General features: G+C 31.9%; 2 protein-coding genes across 2 annotated transcripts; one reads left to right on the top strand and one right to left on the bottom strand.

Annotated features, from left to right (window-relative positions):
• Window positions 1–2,850: 2,850 nt before the first annotated feature.
• On the bottom strand, window positions 2,851–11,587 carry TRIADDRAFT_57572 (uncharacterized protein; the record flags this gene model as incomplete). The annotated part of the gene is made up of 16 exons (XM_002113385.1): window positions 2,851–2,977; window positions 3,149–3,242; window positions 3,423–3,764; window positions 4,257–4,583; window positions 4,765–5,124; window positions 5,462–5,839; window positions 5,932–6,051; window positions 6,239–6,505; window positions 6,617–6,740; window positions 6,855–7,058; window positions 7,282–7,506; window positions 7,804–8,112; window positions 8,548–8,696; window positions 9,243–9,567; window positions 9,726–9,913; window positions 11,095–11,587. The coding sequence occupies 16 exons, from the start codon at window positions 11,585–11,587 to the stop codon at window positions 2,851–2,853; spliced, it is 4,032 nt and encodes a 1,343-aa protein (XP_002113421.1).
• Window positions 11,588–17,551: 5,964 nt separating this feature from the next.
• TRIADDRAFT_26667 (uncharacterized protein) lies at window positions 17,552–19,833 on the top strand (the record flags this gene model as incomplete). Its single annotated transcript, XM_002113753.1, has 4 exons — window positions 17,552–17,936; window positions 18,703–18,931; window positions 19,300–19,393; window positions 19,561–19,833. Coding segments are annotated over 4 exons (981 nt in total), but the record flags the coding sequence as incomplete, so codon positions are not given.
• Window positions 19,834–20,114: the final 281 nt, after the last annotated feature.

Below are 20,114 nucleotides of genomic sequence, written 5' to 3'. Positions count from 1 at the left end.
TCTTCCTGTATTGTGGAAGTAGAACGATTATTATTAGTATTGTTGTTATATTATAGTATTGTATTCTATAACCAAATATATAAGTTACTTATCTATATTGATTACTATCATTAAAGCAGCTCAGCATCATACTGTTTATAGTCATCGATAGTCTACTAGGGTTCTTCTTAATTACTCTGAGGCTAAAGTCTGTAAGATAAACTTTTAAACATGCTCGTCATCTACACTCCAATGCTCAATCGCGCTACTCAGATATTAGTGCACATGCTGAGAATAATAGTTCTAGATATTAGAGGTAAAAATAACCCCTGGCATATCTATTATACCGGAAGTATTATGACGAAATTTCCCTTCTTAAATTATCCTAGTTTGATAGCTGAACGAAATATTCTTATCAAGTCCATAAAAAATCAAGTAATAGTCAGTCTCAGTTTGTTTATAGACACAAGTACAACATACTTGTAGCTATAATTTCGTACTTTTATGGTGTATTTAAAATACTCCTAAGACTTATGCTTAAGAATAATTAACTTCAAATGGCTAAGAGTTATCTGCATGCAGTAATAAACACAAAGTGAAACATTTTTTACACAATGTAGAGCTCCTTAATCTTGTTGATTATACGCGTATTGGCCAATTTCGGGTTTTGGCCGTAACCTAGACATTCAAGGCAAGCACGAAGAGATTATTTCTATGCATGAGAAGTCACTCGAAATTAGATTATTAGTTCTTGTTCACGATTATCTTGATATTGCTGTAGCATATTGCAATCTTGGAAATGCGTATTTTTATCAAGTTATGCAAAAAGATGCCATTTCTAGGTATAAATAATCACTCAAAAATTTGATTATCAGCCTTTGATCACAATCATCCCGATGTTACTGTATCAAAGGGTGACAATTAAATTTTGAGAAACTTCCCATGTATAGAAACTGACAATTAAATTTAGAGCGATTTTTCATATATAGAAATAGCTTTTCATATTTGCTTTGATAGCTATACACATTTTCTAGATTTTATAACAACAAGGAAGCTGCGTATAGACATCAAAGCGAGCGTAAAGAAGCTATTTCCATGTATGAAAAGTCACTCAAAATTCAATTGTCAATTCTTGGTCCCAATAATCCCGATGTAGCCCAATCATGTAACAATCTAAGAACTACATGTAATGACGAGAACTATACAACTTTACCAGTAAATATATATAATTGATTTTTATCAAAATTTACGCTTTCATGTATATATTTATACATTAATGGAAGCGTGAAGAGGCTATTTCTATGCGTAAGGAGTCACTCAAAATTCAATTATCGGTTCTTGATCATAATCATCCTGATCTTACCAAATAATATAATAACATGGGTTCTGCATGTAGGCATCAAGGCTAGCATGAAGAGGCTATTTTTATGTTGAGAAGTCACTTAAAATTATATTGTCAGCTCTTGATCATAATCATTTAGATTTTGTCACATCATGTAACAATCTAGGAATTGTTTCTGTTGCATAAGACAAGCATGAAGAGGCTATTTCTACGTATCAGAAGTCACTCAAATTAGATTATCAGTCTTTGATCATAATTATTCTGTTTTTAATGCACCATATAGCAACATGGGTTCTACATATAGATATCAAGTCAAGCATGAGGAGGCTATTTCTATGTATGAGAAGTCACTCAAAATTCAATTATCAGCCTTTGACCACAATCATCCCGTTATTACCAAATCATATAACAAAAAAATATATACGGACATCAAGACAAGCATGAAGAAGTTATTTCCATTTAGGAGAAGTCACTCAAAACTGAATTATCAGTTCTTAATCACAATCATTTCAATGTTACCAAATCACATAGCAATCTAGGAAATGTGTATTTAGTTCGACCAAAGCAACCATGAAGACGCTATTCCTATTTATAAGAAATTACTCAAAATTGAATAGTCAGTTCCTGGTCACTATCATCCAAATACTGCCAAATCATACAACAACATGGAAAATATGTATAGATATTAAGACAAGCACGAAGAGGTAATTTCTAAGAATAAGAAGTCACTCAAAATTAAATTATTTGTCCTAGATCACTATCATCCCAATGTTGCCAAACCATATAACAATCAAACAGCTTCTTTACCGTGTGGAACTACCTAATTTTCTTGATAAAAAAACTAACCCTATTTCACCATAACGACTGACAAAATCTGGTAGAGATAATAAAAAATATTTATTCAATTATCATACAAAATGGGGTACGTAAAATCAGTTATTTACATATACTTTATGTGATAATGCAGCATAAAATCAATCCTTTTACGTTTAATTTACACTAATGTAAAATAAATTTATCGTCTAATATTAACATATAGATCCAAAAGTATCGTAACTTAGAATAGACTTCTATGAGAAGAGTAGAAATCTGTTTTAGAATACAAAGTAAAAATAATATGTAATAAAATCGCTTAATAACGGAATAAAAATTATGACTAAACGTTTGAATATTAATATTTTATGAAATAAACCCTTCGTCTTATGTGAAGCTATAGATCCAAAAGTATTATAACTTAGAATAAATATCTATGAGGAGAGTAGAATTTTTTAAAATAGAAGGTAATGATTACACATAATAAAATCGAAAATGAACCGAATCAAAGCCATAATTAACAGTTTGAATATTGATACGTTATAGTGCGCACATGGAAATAATGAAATTTTTAAAATAATATTTTAAGAACTGTCATCAATTACTATATAGTATGTAAATGATAGCGGAATAATATTTCTGTCCCATGAACTAAGCTCTTATTCTTATAAATTATTTATTATATAGATGACAGTATTAAGCGATAGACTAGAGTATTAGATCGCGCCTATTCGACGTTTATATAGATATATCGCTAATGCAAATACAACAATCAATATCACACCACCTATAACACCGATAATCACAAAATGATTTTTCCCAAACGGCACATGCTCTGGAGGCCTAGTTGAATTTTTAATTAATATGCCCATGTCATAGTTAGAAATACCCGACTGGGCGATTTTATTGCTATAAGATTTAACCGCAGTAGCAAACGTTTGATTATATTCAAAGTTAGCTACCGAGAAAACGCACAATCGCGTCCTCTGTCCATCTTTCATACTTCGTTCAAACCTGATAATAATATCATCATCAACGACCTTCCCACGATTAAAATCCTTCATAAAGGCCTCGGTATCGTAGCTATATCGTATTTCATAATAAGGTGCTATAATAAAAAATAGTTGCAACATTATTTTTCTTCTAGTAAATGCTTATGTTATAGCTCAAGATACTCGTAAATTAGTATCAAATATCGTCCATATCAATTAATTATATATGCTATCTTTGTTTGTTAATAATGATTAAGTACACATCGTTAGTATTGACATTATTGAAATAAATTTACCTGGAACGGTAATTGCGTTCTCTTTCGTCATTTCCCACACTAATGTAGCTGTTAACTTATCAGAATTAACTATTAAACCCAAGTTATAAGGTGTAGTAATATGAAGCTTTTCAAAGGAGAATTCAATTGGATCTGATAGGGTTGATTGTAATTGATATTTGTCGAAGCAATTTACGAAAGCGTAATTTAAACCATTGGTCTTCATTAACTGAAAGATAGCAGACATTTCCTGATATCCTTTAAACCCATCATTTTTAATTTGAGCCATTTCTGTAGCCAAGATAGTAGATGAATTATTTAATGAAGGTTGGTTGCTGATTATCACTTTGCAATAACGAGCATCTAAATATATTGAAATTAAACGAAATTTACATTAGAAGTGATCTTACTAATCTTATTTGTCACATAATAGAATAGCTACATACAAAAATTTCTAGTTAGATATTTCACCAATCTATATATGCGAAAGTAAAAGATACCCTTTAAGCTATCGATTATGAATTTGACCAGGCAAATACTAGGTTTAATATTCTCATAAGTAATATATTTTAAAACTTGACTATTGAATTGCTGTATTCAAGATTCTCTACAATATGTTGACATTAGACTTAATAAATTCATATACGAGCATATCTGAGGTTAAAAATACTTTCTTACAAGTATAATCATAATAATATTACCAATATTGACAATAATCTAATCTTATAACCAATCTACTTCGCTCAGTCTAATTTACTCAAATAATATCATTCAAAACTAGACATTTAGAAATCATAATTAAACAGGTATATTCGATAGAAGTTCAGTGATAGACTGATTAGAAAATTAGCGTACTTGTCGATATCTTGAAGTCATTTAGTAATACTTTCCAATGGACATCGATTATTTTCGCCTTATGACTAACAATATTGACTACAGCGTCTGTAGGAGGCGATAAATAATATAATTCCACCTTTGCTGAATTACTCGCCGATGAGATATGATAAAAAATATCAATAGCTCGGACACGAAAATCGTATATTTTGCCATATTGTGCTTCACTGAATCTAAAACGATAGATAAAATCTTCACCAGCTCTAAGCAGTAGATTAGATGATATCGCTCGGCAGGATTCTCTATTCTGATTAGCTTCAATCCAACAAATTTGATATCTTGCTGGTGCTAATTTCATTTAATAAAAGGTACAGAAGATAATATACTTCATGGTTAGATTCCAATATACCCGTAGAATCGGTAATAAAAACTGTTATTTCGAGATTTTAAAGTATTTGTGAATATCAAAACATAGGTAAACATTTACTTTAGCTTATTCTATAGGAGAAATAGATATCACCAAACTTACTTAATCCCTTCTTGGATGAATCGAGTATCCATTGTAATTGCACTTCTTTACTGGCATTTGACATAAAGGTAACTCTTAAATTTTGCGGAGATTTAACTTTATAAAATTCTATATCAGCAATATTAGAATAATTCGAATAGTAACGGTAATTATCATATCCACGAACAGCAAAGTAATAAGGACGTGAATACTGATATTTTCTCATTTTGATAGTATATTCATGCAACACATCAGATGAAGAATCCACAGTTACTGTTTTATGATCAATTATTTGATCTTGAGTGATAATTTGTCCTGCTATAACTTCTTCACTTAAGTCTTCTTGATCAGTGCTATATTGTATTTCATAACCAATAGGAGCTATAGTAGAATTGAAAAAGTTTAAGTTAAAAAGATGCCAATCACTATTCTTAAACCTTCCTATTGTACCAATAATTTTATAGTTTATCAACTATTAAATACTTTACCGGTATGGAATGAATAACATTTAGACTCAGTTAAAAAATAACATGAAATACGAATGTAAAATTTGTCAATAGAAATAGTATCGATTAATACATAAAATTATCTGTGAAATTCTCATTCACCGCAAAACTATCTTCAGAATTTACTTTAAAATATACGCAATACCTCTCATATTACAAATTGTCACACTTTAAGATGACATTTTTAAAAGTACCGGTAGTTAATTACTCACCAATGCCAGTAGCACAACTATTACAAGCTATTTTCCAACTTATTATCATGATGCCAAGATGATGATGATCGATTTTAACATGGAAATCAAAGGGTTGAAACACATGTTGAAAGATTGTGTAGACATAATTCGATACTTTCGATTTCATATTGTCATCATAAGCTATTAAGCCAAGTGCATAAGTGTTTCCATATTCAGCATCATCCAAGGTAACTATCATTTGTTCGGTTGAACCAGCTGGTTTAGGTTTTGTGGCATTGGTTGCATTCGGTATTGCAAAAACTGATTGAAAGACCGCAATTTGGCCATAGGTAAAATTCTTTCTAAAGTTCATGATGCTTAATCCTGTACTAGAATATCGAATTTCATAGCCTTTGGCTATTTCGAAAAAAGAAATTTAAATTTACAGCAAAGGATTAGATGTTAACACCGTGTAATTGACGTATAATGTTATAACATCATAAATCTACCTGTGCCTTTATCCAAATCATTGCCTGGTGCAGTCCACTTTAATATTACACTCTTATTTTTAGATATAGTTTCAGCTACAATAACATCGTGCACACGAGCAGGTGGTAATTGATCTCTGTCTATGAATTTAATTTACAATCAATACAAGTGTAAAATGTTCATCAAGATGATAAATTATAGAAATAAAGTATTTGAAACAGTCCATATGTAATCTCAACTCATTTCAGTTAGACAGGTAGCCTAGATACCGTACTTGAAAGACACAGACACGTATACCTGCAATAATAATTAACTAATAAGATATACCTAGTTGATAATTTGAAACTTCCAATAAAGGACCTGATTTCACTCTAGAAAATGCGTATAAATATTCCATCTGCCTTTCTGACGATGTAGCATTGGTATCTACTTGACGATCATCTATCGCTCTACCAACTCCAAAAATATAATCTGTGTCAACATAGGATTGATTTGCATTTGTGTCAGCCATCCCAAGTAAAGCATAACGCCCATTGCCATCAAAATTTGTCATATAAGCGGAATAAATTCCATCATTGGCTACAATATCTGCGCCTGTTAATAAAATTTTATATAAGGATTAAAAATCGAATACTAAAGCACCATCATCAATCATTTCAAAATGTAAACTATAACCAAGAGTAACCCCTAAAATCATATTATTACCGGCACCATCATCTCTTGCTTGGAAGAAGTAATCTTTAGAAAGATTTGGTACTGTTACTTTTACTCTCGCTGAACAATTCAATATGGCTAAATGGCCAAGTTTGACTTCAACATAAACGATAGGCTACGATAAAAAATATGCTCGATTGAGTACTTTAAATCAATACGATTAAATTCATTTTATGGCGCGAGTATGCCGCATTTAGTATTTATCTAGGCTAAAACATAGGTGGCTTACCACACTTGGATATTGAATTTTCTCTTTACTAAGCCTTACTTCAATAATAACGACTCCTGTAGAAATAAGTGAATCATCGCTACTATTTTCAACTTTAGGTGATGCCGATGCTGTAATACTAATACTTTGGGATTGGCCAGTAGCTCGTACAGCTCTTCTTCGCTTGGATGTTTTATCTGTAATAGTGTATTCCCATCTTCCATTCTAGAAATTAGAACATAACTTCCGTAAGCCAGAATGAATACGATAAGCAGTAAATTAAATGTATAGCGATGAACAATAGTATCCATTCGGTGTAGAAGAAAATATTTGAGAAATAAGCATCATACATAATGCTATATGAATTGCATAATCTAGTAAAAAGATCTTAGTATGGTCTTATTCCTCAACCTTATATTAAAGTATCTAAAAATAATTTTTCTTTTACCTCAGCTTTTGGTATTATAATTCTAACTAATTTTTGCTGTTTGTAAATGATATATTCCGGTGAGGTAGAAGTATAGCTATTCCCTGATGGAGAAGTTAGAACAACATCGACCTCACGCAATTGCCAAGTAAAGGTAAATTGCGAGTTGTCTCCCACCGATGGATCAACTAGAACAAAATCTTGAAACGATTCACCAGGTTTTGCATAAATTTCTCTACTATACACCTAAAAGACAGAAACAATTAAAAAACTACATCTTCTTACAAAAGCAATACAACAGTAAAATAGATTCTTCCTAGGCTAATAGCATAAATACGATCCTTTTAATCATTTATTGATAGTAATTCTTTTTTATATTCGTTTAATAATAACTGATATTAATTAATTAAATATCTCTCTACTGTTAAAAAACTCCATATAGTACACTATGCTACTTCAGTCAAACAATCCAAACGTAGCTAGTAAATGTTTCCATACATTAATATTAGTAAAGCGATTTATTACCCTAACCGTAGAATTTACCTGAATCGGTGTCGTCACTTTGATACTACTCGGCCCAACTAAATTGCTTATGATGGCAGTAAACGCATTCATTAATGTTAAGGTACCATTAGTGGAAGCAAAATAAGATGAACCACCAGTTGATTTTGCCAAATCTTCAAGAACTTTGGATGCAGATTGTCCAAATGATATACTTGTAACAACAACATCATTTTCGGTAATATTACTCATTACATCTTTAATACGAGGATTAGCATTTTCTTGGCCATCACTCATAACGATTAAATGGCCACCACTTGGTTTTTGCTCACCTACTGAACCTAGTAAAAGCTATAGCAAAATATATGAACAAATTGGTCATTATGGAAATACATCTGCTATATTTTTAAGTGTAAAATACTATAAATTTTAAATCAATACTAGTATAGTATAAGAATAGAATGTTCTAATGGAATAGTCCAAAAAAATACATTCATCCGTTCAATAAATGATATATTAGCACTCCTATATGCCTTATTCAGTTAATACTGCATGGTATAATCAACATTTAATAGCAGCAGCCGTTTAGTCAGACTTGAATAAATATTAATAAAGATTTATATATATAGCAATCTGTCATCATTCTCACTATTTACAAAAACTAGCATTCTCTTATTAAAATCAGGAGTCACTGAAGAATTTTTAACTAATACTAATCTAACTAGTCATCATTATCCTCGATTGGATATTTCAAGGAAAATAGAATATTAAATTTAACTACATTACCTCAATGCCTTTGAGTATACCACTACCAATGCTAGTTCCTCCTGATGCTTCTGGTGGTAAGCAGCCAATTAATTTATTCTTGTCTTGATCGTTATTAACAGCCATAAGCGGGCAAGTGACTGTTGCAGATGTACTAAATATTATAATTCCTACCAGTTAATTAAAATATAAACAGAATGTTATTAGAATAACTCAACAAAATGGGGGCTTTTGCAACAGAGTTTTCGAATACTAAAATAATCGTTTAATTTACTTGTACTTGTGAACAGAATTCAATTATTCTGAAATAACTCCACTGATAACATGACTTAATTACTTTACAGTAATAAAGGGTATCCAAAGTAATAACGGTGTAATTTTATTAAATTAGTTCTAATTCTAATAACTCTGTTTATCATTATATTAAACGTGGTCGTAATGTAAATATGGCCTCAATAATCCAGTTCTACAATATATTACAACTGCCTATCAATTAAAACGTGAAATTTTTTACAATACATTAAAAAATAAAATCCAAACTTGCATTACATTGGATTGACTCGATAATAATATTCGATCATTCTATAACTAGAATGCAATACTAATGCATGGACTACTAAAATCTTTATAAAAACTTAGTAGTCTATTACTAATGTAATATTCATTTAGGTTGCCATCAACATTTTCGATTTTTAACTACCATATTAACTCATTACCTATAGATCCATCAATTTGTCCCAATTGCAAAATAACATTTGTTGCTGCTTGTATTAGTTGCTGCAAATTACTGCCCCTCATGCTGCCAGATTTATCCAAAACCATAACAATACGTACTGGCATTGCCTTTACAAATCGAAATATCGGCGCTGTATTTTTAATCCTAGCAGGCCGATTTTGATTGGTAAAATCTTGATGGCGTTTAATAACTGTCCACGTGCTTTCTCCATCGCAATTAATATTTTGAGAAGTTGGAGGCAACGAATTATGGCGTGTCATGGCATTTTGTTCATCAGCTCCTCCGTCATCACAAAAATGTTCAAGCTACGAATATTAAGAAAAAACGTCAATACAAAGAAGATATAAATCCAAAATTGGTTAGTTCCTGTAGCCAATTGAACATAAATTGATGCTGATGATACAGTAGTAAGTTTTATTGGAAAGCACACCTTATAAATCTTTATTGATAAGATTTAACTTACCCCGTCCATTCGGTACTCATACATGATGGAACCTGCGGCTATAGGTGGGCGACCAACTCGGGGTCGGCAAAGAAAATGAACAGAGCCACTATTTGGATTAATGCTACATTTTGTATTAAAACCTCGCACAATATCAACTTTGAGTGAAGAAGAACACTTAACAGGTTCATATTGACTGGTTTGAGAATCTGTTGATGATAAAATAAGAGCTCATTTAAGATCACTTGAAAAATAATTTATCTGCTTCTAAATTAAAACCACACGGACAGTATCAGTCCCTGAAAAAGGTGATCTTAAACAGGGCCTGCAAGAATCTATTCATTTTAAAATGAATCATAATTTATAACTAAGAGAGAGTGGCTAAACAAATCATTAAAGTAAAACCATGAAATTGTAATTTCCTTTATCTGCGGATTAACTCATTGTGTAAATGTTAGCAAATAGGGAGCATGTAGGTAAATAATTAATCTTAAGGCAAAGTTAGTTCGTAGTTAAATTCATACGTCATATTAAAACTGAAGTCAATATTTCAAATAGCTACTCAGCTCATTGTAATCATTAATTTAGCTATAATTGCGTTTATACGTAGTATTCACTTAAAATCAAGCATACGGAATCATCATTTAATTTATCCAGGCTTATTTAATGCAATGTAAGGCTAGATGTTGAGATTATGAAACTATCTTTTATCTTAAGCAAGGATTAACATACTTATTAAGACTACTTTAAAGAATTAACTTAAGTAGATTAAAATGCTATAATGCTAATGAAGTAGCTGTTGGTGTTCTACAAAAATCGAAAATTGGTTGTGGTTAGATTTTACAGATAAATCAGATGCAGTTTATTGAGATCATTAAACTATTATTTATCTTAACCAAGAATTAACATGCTTAGTAAGACTAGATTATATGATATCTTAAATAGGTTACAATATTACCATGTTAATTCTTAAGCTGTTGCAGCTAATTTCGGGTATTAAAATAGCTTCGAAACTAAGCTTTTAAATTAAAAGTTGTCTCAAATATTGCTTTAATGTAGAAAGTTAAATATCGGCACTTTTTATTTGCAAATTAAACTTTTAAATTCTGATCTCATGCCTTAAACTGCCGCATTCAGTACCGTCACTTTTTACTCAAGTCAGTAGATAATATTAACATCAACTCTTACCATTTGAAAATAGGTCAATAAAATCAGATATATAGCCACCTACTTCTAAACTAACATGAATGTTGGTGATACCTGTCTAGTGTCTAATTATGTATACTTAATTAAATACTAATAATTCGTGCGATAAATTAGCTGTATCTTACAGTTAACAAAGAAGAAATTTATAATCACTCATCTCAAAGATGATAAGTTAATAACTCACTCAGATATGTTAGCTTGGTCCCTTTGCTTTCTTCATCATAGATTCCATAACGATAGCGAGCCCATTGACGGACGATATTTTTATCCAGAAATCGAGACGCCCAATTGCTTGGACAAAAGCTATTGGGGGTCAGCAGAACATAGTCATTCGGTTCTCCGCACTGATAGGCACCAATCGTTCTAACCATGGCCCGATCGGAACATTTTTCATTACTACTTGCTTTAGTATGTTCAATTCGAAAATCAGCGGTATGGAAAGATTGTTTGGTCGCTGGTTTGTACTTAATACTATTCTTCCATGATCGGGGAATTATAATTGTAATATGTCGAAAGAAGGCACGGCGTCGAAATGCTGTATATATCTTTGATGAGGATTTATTAAACGTACTTTGAATTTGATCTAATAAATCCGGAAACTGGCTTTCACTTACTGAATCGCTAATGCCAATAACGACACCTTCATATCCATTATTAGTCAATTGGACAATGCCCATCGCTTGATGGAAGCCACAACATAGTATTGCCGCTATCAGGAAACAAAATCGAACCATTGTCACGGTAGGAAATTGGATGATCTAATGTAACTCACGATTGAATGACTAAAAATCTAACAGAATATGCAAAGACTTTATAAACTTTAGATATCCAATAGTAGTTTAGAATGACCTTATCTGAGAAACGAGTACAATCTAGTTCAGCAATCAATATTCTAAGGATGGATTACTTCTGTAAGATATTTATAGCTATCGCTAGGATCCATGCCAAGAAAGACCTCCTACATTCTAAAATTAGAATGTTTACCATAACAATCCATTTCCAGAATAATCTTATACATTTGAAACCTACCTAGATGACAAATGCACTGCAAAAATTGAATTGTTAATGACATGCACGCCTAAACTGAAATGTGATTTAACACGTCTGCACTTGTTATACACTATCAGTAAGATGATAAGGTATTCAATCTGCGACAGCCAAAATTTTTTCACACCGTTTATTTTGATAATGAATCATGGAGGAATCTTTAATTTGATATTATTATATCAAAGTTTAAGATACTACTAATCGAGAATTTCCTCCTGAGCGGTATTCTGTTCTGTGTATTTTTGAATTTATGTGAGTCTATCATAAATGATGTCATTGCAATCTTTATTACATGCCAATTTCTAGCCATTATTCAAGCAGGATGTGAAGAATTTATAGATGTTCTCGATTATGCTTACATCGTATATAAAAACAAAAAGCATCTATGATGATAGAGGGTGATCAATACATACAAATTTCCTGCTAAAACTGATTGGACTTACAAATTATATATAGCGACTCTATGGCCAATATCTGTAATCCGGCCATGATTCGTACTGGTTCCTAAACCTATTCGTACATAGAAATTGTACTGACAATTTTGATATGGACTGCAAAATAGAATTTATGGCTACTGTTCACTACCATTTCAGTAGGTAGCAACATCTCTAGGGCAGTATAGCTAAGCAAATGATCTCATTCAGTCAAAGTAATGCATATGTTAGTACTGTAGGTTTCAAAATAAAGCTTCGTCTACCTGATTTTAGATGCGTTTTGTTACGTAAGTGTACAATTATTCTGAAGCAAACCGTATTGCAAATAAATTTCACCATTAGTTAATTTACATTGTGGTGCAAAACCCAATTTATGGGAAACATCAATAATTAAGATTACATTATTTACTAGTAAAACCATTTGTCCTTTTAGAATATTTAAGGTCATCTCTATAAGCTCAAAATCTAAAATAGCTTGAAGCTATCCAAAGTCGATCTGACATCTAAACTGCATTTCAATCGTAAGGCAAAGTAAACAATAATTCAGATGTAATGTCAATAAAATAGAAATAAATTTCTAGGCAAGCTCGTAAAGTATTGGATATGCATTAATAAAAATAAATCATATCACTTCATCATAACTGTGCATAAAGTATGCAAAAAAAGTAATATTCCATATGTCAATTAATTGCTTTCTAACTTATTCCAACGAATACCGTAACTAAAGAAGGATGATCAATTTCACATTATGGAACTGATAAATGATAATTTTAAGTACGACAGAGACAAATTCTTGTTAAATTAAATGTGAGTAAAAATTGAATTGAATCAAGATGTAAAGACTGGATAAATTTTCATAAGACAGATGTTGGAACTATTTATATGGTAGTCGCCTGATTCCCCAGTCCAGTTTACATTTGAACATATATGGATATTCGTTCGAACTCCACGACCTTTCAAAGTAATTCAGTTTAAATCGACCTTATATAAATAAACATAATGTGTCTATTTCTCGACTTTCTTAGGCGATAATGAGCTGATTCCTCATTGATACAATACACTAGATTTCGGTAATATTTGCAGTAGAAGAAACTAATCCATTGCTTTTTCCAGAGTAAATAACATGAAGCAATATTTCCCTAATCATTCTATCGAGAACTTGCAATGGTAGCCGGCAATAATAACTTCAAATGCGTATCATTTACTTTAGATAGATCAATCACGTACAAAAATTTCGAGCACGATAGAAATAATAATAACAATTCAGTTACTGAATTTGAAAACTTTAGGAGCATTTCTTGTACTTATTGCGATTTATGTTCCTATTTTGACTGATACTATAGCTACATTTTTTACCGTTAAACTTGTAGAGTAAAGTAAAATTTTAAGTTTATAGATTTCATCTCATCAGACAATCGGATGAAAAATATTAAGTAATGTCTAGTCGTAATAAGGATAAGTATAGTTTTACAAACTGCGCATAAAATATTTACAGTACATCTAGTTACGGTGATGGTAGGAGTTAATCTTTTTCAGGCTAAATTTGAGGCTAATTTATACAATGTAGGAATAAGATTCACTATCAGTCACGTAAGCAAGACATATTTTTAGTCACTGTATGAATTAAGACTATGATTACTTTGTAATAGTATAGCCTAGCGCAATACTCCTATAAAATCTTTACTTATTGCATCATGGCTTACGTATGCATATCCACCCATAAGATACTTTCTATTAAAATAATAGTATCAATCTAGGCTAAGTAAATAACTATCCTTATTTTATCACATCCAGAGTTGGACTGTTAACTTGAATTGAATACAAATAATTGGTGTATTCAAGTGTGATACCGTACTTTCCAATTCCAATCCATATTGCCATGATATCATTAAAATAATAAGAGCAACGGAACATTCTGTACATTTTACAGCGGTGAGGTAATTTTGTGCAGGATGAATAATAGATCTAAGATTAGTATGCCCTAATTTCCTATATGCACAAAAATTGCCCTAAATGAATCTTCGGAGATCAGCACAATTCCAGTAAGAAAATGATATTAGTTGATATTTGGTGCAATGATTATTGCGTAGGCATTACAAGTAGTAAAGGCAATTCTGATGCTTCTTACTTATGGAAAGATAAACTCTGATCTTGTTCATAAAGTTAACCGTGGATTACAGTAAAAAATTATGCGATAGACTATTTCATTTATACATTATGTTCATAATAAAAGCACACTGCGGCCGTAGATAGCGCACTAATATAATGCATAAGCCTTCACTGGTATTAATAAGGCTATGACTTAGAGCACAAATTCTATCCTATTTCGAGATCTATGTTAAATATTGATCTAACGACGCAACTTTTATGATAAGTTATTTTCATGAGAATCTTACAATTATCGTCCAAAGAATTTCAGTATTGCTGATAAGATACGCATATTAACAATAAACGATCTTAGAAAAAGCGAATCGATTTTAACATCATTTAACGAGGTTAAATTACTTCAAAACTGGTGCTGGAGTGAAGGCTGAAATCATTCTGGCCACAGTACACAACATTGATGCGATTAAGAGGAAATGGTAGAATATTATTAAAATTCTTAGGTAGTAATAAAAACAAATTTTACGCCTATTAATACATGGCATTTTAAATTTTGATCATGTTTGATCATCTTCGAAAGAACTTCAGTATCGCGGTTAAGATACTTAAGATATTAATAATAAACAATCTTCGAAAAAAGTAAATCGACTTGAACATCATTTAACATGGTTAGACTACTTCAAAACTGGTCCAGGAGTGAAAACCGAAAATCATTTTCCGATCATTCTGGCCTTAGTATACAATATTGATGTGATTAGGAGGAATAGGATAATATTAAAATGCTTAGGTAATAATAAAAACAAATTTTAAGTCTATTAATGTAAGGCATTTTGAATTTTATCAAGTCATGCTTTATCCACTGCAAGAGTGAGCTTGTGTTAATGGGTAAGCTTTCCTTGTTTATTACATTCTTGAAAGATAACTGCCACTTTAATCGATAGCGTCGAAAGATTATATGGATTTAACGGAAGGTAAATGCCACATAAGTATTCCTAGTTTAGCATCTAAGGTATTGAGTGCAGCTATACCGATTATACTAACAAATAGGCTGCAACAGAATAGAGTAACGTCCCTAATAAGGAAATCCAAAGAAATTCAAAATCTCCAAACTTAGGTCACTGTCCGTTAAACCTTATTTGTTTCGCGCAAGATCTTGCTTCCTAACATGTAGCATGATAATGTAGACAAATCCAATTCTAAATCAATAGATGAATCTTCCTTCTATGTACTTCGTGTAACTTTTCATGCGATTTACGTTTTGCAAGCAGTAATTTGTAATGCTAACCAGCTTAAACACATATTGCTACTGAATACATTCCCGTAAGCAAATACTTTACTTTCAGATTCCAAATGAATTCTGACACCATCTGTTGTACAATTAACTTACATTTGTAAATTATTTTCTTAGTATCAAAGAATACCGAAAGCTTAAGTTATTCTCCATCAATCCTATTTAAGAGTACCATCCATTATACCGACTCACATCCATGCCATTATCGTGCATATTATAGACTTATCCTTCTGCAAAACGTCAATCCTCTTTTTACAATTAATCAAAGTAACACATAAAACTTTCAAATATCCACACAGTTCTTTGGCTACATCTAGCCTAGATTATATACAATGCAAAGTAGGCTAATGAATGGAATATGTTAAAACCATATCCAGAAATATAGTACCGTCATTGCGCAATTGTAATATAAGTGTACGCTAAAGCCATTTCTGACATGCCATATTAAAGTTGTTCATGATACTTTATGCGCATTTTCTGTTCGTATATTTTTAGATACTTAGCATAGCTCCAACATGGATTACTAAAAATATGCACTAGTGGCCATAGAAAGGTATAGCCTAGCATAAATGTATAGACCTGAATGAAGAAATCCATTATGCCATGCAACTCCTTAAAATTCCTGTAGTATAATGAAACTTTTGCTATCTGGCCTTATTTACATCATCCACTTAATCATTTACTAAAATGTCCTCTAGAATCTAGGTTTATGGATTACTTTCATTCTACTCTAGGCGATGTAAAAGTTCCAAATGCTCTCCACCACGTCCTTCTTGATATCTTCTATGATCATATCGACTTGCACATCTATTAACAAGATATCCTCTAGAAGCCACCCATTTCAATCAGAAATTTGTCAATACTCTAACTTTCGACAGAAGAGCTTAGTAAATATCTCAATGTAATATTACCATCATCATACTCCAATGATATCTTTTGGACGAACTACCATCTAGATTATTAGTAAATTGCCACGATACCTACTTTTATCAAAATCTTTCTTTAAGGGACTGAAATCATTTCCTTCCGAACCTTATTTATAGCATTTATGGTCATACTCCAATCTGTTCCTATCATGGACCCAATAATTGTTTTCATCCATAGCATAGTCAAATTGAATCACGCCAACATCAATCGTAACAAATTTTAAAATACGAGTTTATCCAAGCGCCAGCATCGACTTCTACTGTAGAATATTTAAGACAACATTATAAGCCATTTTCGGTCCAAAAATCAAGTAAATCACGATACGAAAACTTCACAACTCCCGTGATGTAAATTATTTGATCGCAATCTTGAGGATAAAGAGAAATTGAAACTTTACATGGTTGGATAGAAAAAGCCATATTAAAATTTTTCGCTTACATGACCCCAGGAAAGCAGTCTTATACACCACTACGTTAGTATAAACTAAAAGAAGGCAAAAATCAATCCATATTTACAGAATAGCGAATAGATTATTTCACACATTTATTGTTGCTGTCTGTTGTAGGTGTAAAAAAGGAAAGGAGCATAGATACGTTCTGAAATCTTCGGTGGATGTTATAGGTATTTATTTAGATCCATGAGTATGAGTAGAGAATGTGATTATATGAAATATTTTCACATGTTCATCATAATCATCGAGAATAAGAGGTGCTAATCTATAAATCGATATAAAACGAGTATAGAGGTAGTAAACCCTCCATTATTTCGTTTTCACCTCCATCAATAAATTGCGAACATCTTCAGTCGATATTTAAATTATTCATATCGGGTCGATCAACATGAGTGGAAAACGAGTTTGCTACTTTTACCATCCATTTACATGGTGTACAAGTCTTGATCAAGATCATCCCATCCATCCGATGAGAATACAGTTAACTTACGACTTAATTCTTGAATACGGATTACACCATAAAATGAAAATGTTACGACCGCAAGCCGCTAGTTTGCGGCAACTCAATCGTTTCCATTCGATGGCCTACTTACAATTTTTACAACGAGCAGAAGAAAGTTCCAAACGGGAAAAAGTTCAAAATTTCGGTGTTGACGATAACTATCCGGTATTTCAAGGGCTTTTGCATTATTGCCAGTTAGTAGCTAGTGCTTCTGTATCAGCTGCCTCTAAACTGAATTCTAACCAAGCCGACATCGCTATTAATTGGTCAGGTAAGTCTAGTATCTTGAAAAATCGACGCCATAATTAGATCAGTAAAATACAGGCTATATATAGCAATAAGAGGATTACGTCTCCCTGACAAGTTTACTCATCGTACTTGATACATATCCCTTCAAAGACAAGAGTAGATACATAGGAAACATAAAAAGGTCTTCTGAACATCAGTTGATCCGGTACAATTTTCTAGACTTGACTGAAACAAATTGATCATGAAGTTTTTTTTATATGGTATCTGAACGTCGATTTATTTTACATTTTCATTTCGGTTTAGTGGAATGGTATCCAGAAAATTGAAATAAGACCTTAGCGATCAGCTTTTAATTATCAAACGCTGTATTCTATGCAGCTTGCATTTAAAACCTTGCTTGTAAATCTCATTTCATCACTCTTTTTTCTTCCAACAACATCTTGCTCATCATTCTTTGTTGTATGTAGGCAGCTATTTCGGCTAGACAGATAACGAAATAAGTCCTTACTGTAACTAATCTATCATGTAACGGAATTTGCTTTACTTCCTGAACATCGATATTCCTGTAGTAACGCGTTCTTTACCTTCATATAAATTTCTCGATCATTAATACCATGGCAGATCAAGGTTCAACTAGCGTAGTCTGAATGGCAATATGAGTGCTAGTGCCGCAACTTTTACTTATTTCCTTAACATTAGCATACGAGTATAAGTTATTAGTGCAAAAATGCTTTGAGATTCCATAAAACTTGCTTTTACTTATATCAATTGTTAATTTCCCCTTCTAGGTGGATTCTATCAAGCTCAAACTAGCCAAGCCTGCGGTTTTAATTATATCAATGATGTTGCATTAGCACTATTAGAACTATTAAAACAACATGAACGTGTAATCTATATCAATCTTGGACCTGATCAATGTGATACAATCCAAGAGGCATTTTCTACAAATAATCGTGTTATGATTGTTACTTTCCCTCATTGCGAAAGCAAATATTTTCAGGGTAATGATTGGATAAAGTAAGTAGAAATCTTAGAATCAAAAGCAATCATTTTAATCTTATGGTACCTATTTACCACTACAGTACCTGATATGCAAAAAGGATCGCGCTTGACTGTACCGTATGCTAAAAATTATTTCTAATTACCGGTCTAATATAAAATGAAAGCATAATAACTCCAGACTTTATGGGAGATATTATAGTAATATTTGAGATTATTAGGTTTGATAATATTATAAAAATTAAAGCTATTATTGCTTTAGCTAAGTTTTACCCATTGATGATATGCTTCATTGCAGTCATTTTGTAATAAGTGACATGTTAAAGGATATACGAATAATGTATGCTAAAAAAAACGTATTGAAATATTCTTTTATATTTATCTAGCCAAATTGGATTTAATCAAAGCAGTAAGTATTCTTTAAATATTCCTCTTGCGGATAATATCGATGACGAAACTTACGGTTTAATTTTTCAACCAGTAAGTAGTAGATAGACAATAAAGCTGCTAGAATAGATCTGACTAGAATTATGCTAGTAGCAGCATACACTATACAGTACTCCAAACTTCTCACTTACTAACTTAGAAGAGCTATGATATAAAAAAACCTATTCTAAGAATACTATATGGATTAACTCTCGTGTTAGATAATTTCCAAAGTCGTACAATGCTATCAGCCGAAAGTTATCGTCTTACAATCCGGTGAAAGTTTAATAGCTGAAAAATATGCTAATGGCTACCATTTAACACCACAGGGACATGGTGGCTGCCTTCAATTTTTAAAATCTTTTAATATGCCTATCCTCCTATTGGGAGGTGGTAATTATAGTACTAAAAATATTTCTCACCGCTGGGTCTATGGAACGGCTATTGCTATTGGCCAAGATATATCTAATATAACTCCATGCAATAACTGGTTTCATGATACTTCAAGTTACGCCATATGTAAAAATTCAATTGGAAAACTTAGCATAGCCAACAGTCAGTATATTGATACTGTAAAAGATATCGCTTTTAGCGAGATAAATGCTTTCTTGCGTGTGCCAGTTACACCTGAAATTTCTGTTCCTGCTATTACCGAAAAAGAGAAATTGCTTTCGCTATCATCAGATTCTGAAGACTCCGAAAGCTCTGAAGATCCTGAGGTCTACATTTGCTCAACAGATAACTGTGAAGACAAAAATAATATCATAGACAGCCA

The sequence above is a fragment of the Trichoplax adhaerens genome, genomic scaffold (assembly GCF_000150275.1).
Source record: "Trichoplax adhaerens TRIADscaffold_6 genomic scaffold, whole genome shotgun sequence".
Lineage (NCBI taxonomy): Eukaryota > Metazoa > Placozoa > Uniplacotomia > Trichoplacea > Trichoplacidae > Trichoplax > Trichoplax adhaerens.
Note: the sequence above shows the minus strand (reverse complement) of the source record. Positions and strands in the feature narration are given on the sequence as shown.